The sequence below is a fragment of the Puntigrus tetrazona genome, chromosome 11 (assembly GCF_018831695.1).
Source record: "Puntigrus tetrazona isolate hp1 chromosome 11, ASM1883169v1, whole genome shotgun sequence".
Lineage (NCBI taxonomy): Eukaryota > Metazoa > Chordata > Actinopteri > Cypriniformes > Cyprinidae > Puntigrus > Puntigrus tetrazona.
The window spans coordinates 2821487-2828576 of NC_056709.1; the positions used below are offsets into that span (position 1 = coordinate 2821487).

The following is a 7090-nucleotide window of genomic DNA, read 5'->3' on the forward strand; positions in this document are numbered from 1 at the left end:
ACGCCCACACTATTACTTTAAGACCTGCCCACACTATTACTGTAAGACTCGCCCACACTATTACTTTAAGACCTGCCCACACTATTACTGTAAGACCCGCCCACACTATTACTGTAAGACCCGCCCACACTATTACTGTAAGACCCACTCACATTAGTACTGTAAGACCCGCCCACACTATTACTGTAAGACAAGCCCACTTCATCACTGTAAGACCCACCCATACTATTATTGTAAGACCCGCCCACATTATTACTGTAAGACCCGCCCACACTATTACTGTAAGACCAGCCCACTTCATCACTGTAAGACCCGCCCATACTATTATTGTAAGACCCGCCCACATTATTACTGTAAGACCAGCCCACTTTATCGCTGTAAGACCCACCCACACTATTACTGTAAGACCAGCCCACTTCATCACTGTGAGACCCGCCCACACTATTACTGTAAGAGCCGCCCACATTATTACTGCTTGCAATCCACTTTGAGTTACTCATTGTTTACTTGTGTACATCAAAAAACACATTAATGCAAGATACACTATTTTTGTAACAATACTGCGCACACAACAACACTGTAAGTCCCACCCACACTATTACCGTAAGACCTGCCCACACTGTTATATTTTTTATGTAAGACTCGCCCACATTAGTACTGCTAGTAATTTATTTCTTTACATGTTTAAACTGCTGGGAATTTGGAATTTGACTTGTATCAGGTCAGATTGAGTAGTGGATATAACGTGAATGTTGTGTAAAATAAAAGTTTGTTTACATACTATGTGTGTGTAGTATGTGTATATATATATATATATTATATATATATATATATATACACACACACACACACACACACATACACATCTATATATTAAGGGAAAATATGTTAGAATTATATATAAAATATTAGATTTTTCTTGTTCATGTGAAGCATTACTACTCTTATCTAAATAACCAGAGAGTGTTTTAAGATTAGGTGACCCTACCATCTGTCCTGCTGCTGTTCAGCTCCACACAAACACTGTACAATTACACATAGTGTGTAAGCAAAATGTTACTCTGACTGCGATTAATCACAAATAGTCGTTTTAAAACTCTAATTATCACACAGTCCTAACTGTGCAATATTTTTGAGTGATCCGAATCGGTCAAGCTCCTCAACAGCGGAGACGGACGCCAGACTGTCAATGTTACCTTTTTTTGAGAAGAACTCACGGCTGTATTTTCCAGCTGCGAAGATCTTGCGGGGGATTTTTCCCAGTAACTCCATAATCAGAGCGATGTGGTCTGACCCCCAACACACACAAACACACACACACACAATATGAGTTATTCATGCATCGGTGCAGGAGGACGGACGCTCACACACACACACACACNNNGATTAGACCCAGCAGGACTGACTGTCATTAAAGAGGTCATGAAATGAAAAATCAAATTGTTCTTGATATTTACACATAAAAACACAAAGCATATTTCATTCCTCAACACAATCCGCACCTAAAAGAATTGAGCTTATATTTCTAAGCAAATGAACAAGCATGTTTTTGTCTTTTTTTCTTAATTATGTGGCCAGTATTTCTTAAAATCTTTTAGTGGAACCTACAGCAGAGCTCTTTTTGATGGTTGCTGCCGTTTCTTATAGAGTTGATGCCCAGTGAAGTAGAGTTAAAATGAGGATGAAAAGTAATCTTTTTTTATAAATTTTGAAAATTGGTGAAAAAACTCACACAATGTAAAGAGATGAAAATGCAGTTCATGACCTCTCTAACATCAAGCCACAAAGCTTCAGTCTTGCTGTGTGTGTGTGTGTGTGTGTGTGCGGCAGCGCTCGTGTCCGTCCTCCCTCTGTCTCTAACACTACCTCTCCGGTTGAAGAATTCTCGGGAATATTTTCCAGAAAGAGCAAAGTGACGAGGAATGCAGCCGAGAAGCTCTATGATGTGAGCTATATGATCTACAGGAGAGAGAGAGGAAGAGGAGGGGAAGAGGGAAGCGTGATGGGAAAATACAGAGGAAGAAATCAGAAGGGAGAAAGTGGAAGTTTAGTATCGGCTAAAAACCCTAAACACTTTCTGACATTGAATACTAACAGTTACACTAAGCTTTCAGCTTCGTTTGAGTGACAGTGAAGGACAGAATCAAGATGACAGAGTGAATGACAGAAGCAGATGTGTTCAGAATGGTGTATTAGCGTACTGCACATGTGTCGTTCTCAAGCACGATAGTTCACAAAAGGGCTTGAAATAGTTGCTTCTGATTGGTCACTTGTGTCTAGCCATGTTTACGTATACGGTAGACGGTATTGTCACAATATTGAAATTTAGTGGTTAAAAAAAGTGATGTCATATATAACACTATAACACGTTTAATAGTTTTTTTCTTATAACAAAAATATATAAACGTGTAAATACAATAAAGCAATGCACAAAAATTGATAAAGTTACAATTTTTACAAGTTTATAAAGTGCAAAAGAATTAAAAGACCAGTTAATGCTTTAACGTTATTTATGAACAAAAGCTACATTTGCTACAGAAGTTAAATCTTTTTTAAAAATAATACAATTCTTAGTTTATGTTAACTTGAGTTCATTTAAAAAAAACTGTGTTTATGACACAGTTTATAATTACTTTGATTTTAACAACGTATCATTAAATATTTGAATTACCTAAGAATTTTTCATTGGGAGTTTAAGTTACCTAATTAATTAACTCATGTTAAATAACGAAGCCCTAATTTAAAGTGTGACAGAATAATAAAGAATTTAAAAATAAATGGCGTATTGGAACAAAATATTAAAAGTACTTATCGCTGTGATGAACAGTACTACAAATACAAAAATCAATTTAAATAATTTCATTTTGAAAGTTTATGGCGTTTCCCGGGCAACGGTCTCTGCTGTCAGAGAGGGAATGACTCTCTCATCCGTGCTCGTTTACATCAGAGCGCACACCTTTGATGTGCATTTGACCAGTTAATGGGAAAAGTGTTCTTAAAATATGTGTCTGCTTGTGTCATTGTGTGCTCTAATGACTCTAATGAACTGTATTATTGTTTATTGTCTCAGTGCTCATTCATGCTGACATCAGTATCTCATATCCATTTACTAATTTATAAAGTAGTTGTATGATTAGTGGGACTATATCCAGTCAGTTAGCCTTTTTCACATTCCGGTTATATGAATCCTTTCCTAAAATCGCACAGTGTTAGCCGGGGTTAAGGCACTTAGTTATTTTATCATACGTTAGTGAATCACTAACGGTTCATCTCAAGTGACGGCAAATTTCTTCATACCGGTAAATTGCTGGAGAATTGCTTTAAAAAGGGCCTGTTCACACATGATCTCTTTCCGGCAATTTACCAGATATGAAAGGACCTATTGTCTGATTAACCCTATCCCTAGCCGTAAAAATTCATTTTTTTGTAGAAAACCAAGGGTGATGGTAAACATGTTGAAGACAGCAGTTTACAGCGTGCTGTACGAGATCTACACCATTCTGAGCTTTAAGAAGGCGAACACAGGCGGCTGAGCGGTACCTTCATCACGAGAGTAGTCTTCACCAGAGTGTGGCTCAAACAGATAGTCCCCGGTGGCCAGCTCAAACGCCTGCGGACGACAGACAGATCAGACTCAGTGACAGACAGCAGCAGCAGCAGACGAGAGCCGCTCGGATGCTCACCATGCAGGCCGTGCTCCATATATCAGCAGGAGTACTGTATCCCGCTCCGATCAGCACCTCGATGGAGCGGTACTGCCGCGTCTGGATGTCCTCAGTGAAGTGCTTGTGCTGGAAACGCATTGATCACACAGCTCATGTCCAGCCGTACACGGGAATTTACAATCATATGGACAGTCTGTTCTGTAGGACATCTTACCACCCAGCATGCATTGCCCAGATCGGCGATTTTGACTCTCAGAATGTCTGCGTTCCTCGGATCCAGAGGATTCACCAGAAGATCGGCTGCTCTGACCCTCACTGCAGACGGACAGACAGACAGAAAGAAAGATGAACAGACAGACAGGAGATAGAGAGAGACAAACAGATGGACAAAGACACAGAGACAGATGGACATATAAACAGATGGAAAGACGGACAGACAGACAGAGAGAGAGAGAGACAAAGAGCTTCTTGAGGAAGCAGCAGTCATGTACCTTTGGGCGTGTCTCCGGTGCTGGACGATGACACCGTTCGGCTGCGGTCGGTGTTGAGCGCCTGGGCCTCGTTGCGCTCGCAGTCGTCAGGCTCAGGATCCAGAGGAAGCTCTGGGAAGCGTGGCGTGGTGCCGCGGTGCCGCGCTCCGTTCGTCAGCGAGGTCTCTCCGTTGAAAAGCTCGTACGAGGCGTCCGAAGCGTCGCGGTCAGTCGTACTGATCTCAGACTCCACCAGAGGACAGAGCAGAGGTGAGGACAGACGCTCCTGTGCACTCNTGCTCGCAGTCGTCAGGCTCAGGATCCAGAGGAAGCTCTGGGAAGCGTGGCGTGGTGCCGCGGTGCCGTGCTCCGTTCGTCAGCGAGGTCTCTCCGTTGAAAAGCTCGTACGAGGCGTCCGAAGCGTCGCGGTCAGTTGTACTGATCTCAGACTCCACCAGAGGACAGAGCAGAGGTGAGGACAGACGCTCCTGTGCACTCAAGATCACGTGACCGTTCGTTTTACACACTTCAGTGTGCTCCTTGCTGGATGGTTTCTGGCCTTCATCCTCCGCCTCCTCCTCCTCCTCTTCCTCATATTCTTCATCTTCATCTTCCTCCTCTTCCTCCTCCTCCTCATTTTCTTGTTTCTCTATCGTTTCTTCAGGTGGATCTGCTTCTTCTTCATTTGGACACTCGTGTGTCTTCGTCTCGTCCTCTGCGCTCTGTGAGAGTGTGCCTTCCGTTTCCGTTTCCTCTTCCTCTGTTTTATTCTCCTCTTCCTCTTCCTCTTCCTCTCTCACAGCTTCATTTCCATCCTGCTCATGTTCTTTTGAGTTTTCACACTCGTTCTCATTCTCAGGAGTGTCCTGTCGCTCAGGTGGAGTGTGTGTGCGTGTGTGTGACTCTTCTTCAGCAAGACCATCTGCGGCGGCAAGGATGTCACAACCTTCCTCATTCTCCTGTATTTCCTGCTGATGCTGATCTTGATCTTGAACCTGATCCTGATCCTGATCTTGATCCTGATCCTGATCCTGATCCTGATCTTGATCTTGATCTTGATCTTGATCCTGATCCTGATCTTGATCCTGATCTGGCTCTGCACCTGAGAAACAGAGTCAGAACTATGAGGAAACATTTTAGACAGCCATCAACTCAAAAAACAGTGATGCACCGATCATGATTTTTCATTTTGATACAGATTTCCTTTTTTTTCTTTGAGCAACAAACAATAAAATATTAAAGTATACATAAACAAGATGTTTATTAGGTATTTAACAGGACAAAATGTTTTTTGGCTACTGAAAACAATAACTGTAACCATCTAAAATTAATGGCAGCAACTGCACAGTAAGTACATTCAATAATAGTATAGATGGTACTGGCTTCAGCTTTTAGCTTTTATTTTGTTTTAATTGGGTTAAAACTACATAAAATTGGTCTTACATGAAAACACACATTTAATAGTCCAAACAAATATGTTACTTATTAGTTTTGAACTTGAACATTTTTTTTATTTTACCTTAAAAAGCACCTTCTGTAGCATCGTTGTTTAACTCATTGCACTAAACATTATTTGGCCATAATTAAAAAGCTTCATAAATCAGATAAGTACTGCTTCATAAAACTAACCTATACGCCTCCTGGGGGTTATATGTCCTCTGAAGCAGATTTTTGTAACAAAAATGCTGGAAAGGCATAAATTATTACGTAAATAAAGTCAGTTATTTAGGTTATAATTTTAAAAGTAGAAATATTTTTGTTACAAAAACCCATCAACCTACTTCAGAGGACATGTAATAACTCCCAGAAGGCATATAGGTTAGTTTTATTAATTTCTTTAAAAACTCTGTGTTCGTCTGAAAGAAGAAAGTCATACACATCTAGGATGGCCTTGAGGTTAGTAGTTTATGGCGTACTTTTCATTACTTTTCATTTCTACTATTCTGTTAAAAGCGCTATATAAATAAAAATGATTTGACTTTACCATCACAAAAAAGTCAAAAAAGGAACAGCTTGACAACAAACTGAAGAGATCTTCTGAACAAACTAATGGAACTGGATGTTTTTGCTCAGAGAAGCTCCCTGAGTTCAACAAACTAACTTGAGTCTAATACAGCAGTCCTGACCCCAGAATCCTATCATCTGATCATCACTAGAGTTTTATCCATTATGACAGTAACCTCCTCTGCATGGTATTAGAAATCATTGGCTAAAATGTGAACAGAATGTTTAGATCCTAAAATCATCAACAGCTGATTCTTATAAACGAGGACATCTGTACTGAACTCACATGTATGGTTGGTGAGTCTGACAGGCCGCTCCTTCTCTCCCTCTGCCTCCTCTTCCTCATCCTCATCATCCTCTTCATCCTCCTCGCTGTCCGCCAGCGCCAGGCTGGGACCGTGTGTCGAGTCTGACGCTCCGCTGGATCTCTGCTTCTCCGCCTCTCGCTCCAGAGCTTCGATCTCCAGCATGCGTCTTTCCAGCAGCTCTGCTTGCCGCTTCTGCTTCTTCTTCAGCTTTTTCTTTTTATTTTTGGAGATCTTCCCCACCTGCCAACCACAGGAGACAGCTCAGATCTCTCGTACTTCAGATAAATAACTGTGAAACATCAGGAGCAGTAATGATTTGCGTATCATTTATGGTCATTTTGCAAATCATAGTGATCATCCCTGTTCCCTTTTTAGTGGAGCTTTGAGTGAGCAGAGCTCGAGCGTGTCATTATTCAGTTGTTTGGAGATTTGGAGATGTTCCCGTGACTAACGCTGCCCGATGTGCGTCAGCAGATGTCACTGTTTTAATGTCATAAATGTCTTTTTGTTATCTTTATTATTGTTAGCATAACTCTTGCAAGTAAACATAAATTTTAGATTTTAAAATGTTTTTAAAATATGGTAATATAATAATAATAATATAATAAGTATAAAAAAAATGTATAGAAAAAGTAATTTTATG

At 40.8% G+C, this 7090-nt stretch overlaps 1 protein-coding gene across 1 annotated transcript in view; it reads right to left on the minus strand.

The window, feature by feature from the left end:
• The window catches only part of LOC122354336 (SRSF protein kinase 2-like), a 10480-nt gene that overhangs the window by 1899 nt on the left and 1491 nt on the right, over window positions 1–7090 (minus strand). Inside the window, exons 6-13 of the mRNA XM_043252510.1 lie at window positions 6426–6687; window positions 4440–5237; window positions 4157–4396; window positions 3880–3980; window positions 3684–3791; window positions 3541–3610; window positions 1867–1959; window positions 1197–1289 (exon numbers count right to left, since the gene is read on the minus strand). Coding sequence (XP_043108445.1) covers window positions 1197–1289; window positions 1867–1959; window positions 3541–3610; window positions 3684–3791; window positions 3880–3980; window positions 4157–4396; window positions 4440–5237; window positions 6426–6687 — 1765 coding nt within the window. The remainder of the gene's footprint in view (window positions 1–1196; window positions 1290–1866; window positions 1960–3540; window positions 3611–3683; window positions 3792–3879; window positions 3981–4156; window positions 4397–4439; window positions 5238–6425; window positions 6688–7090) is intronic.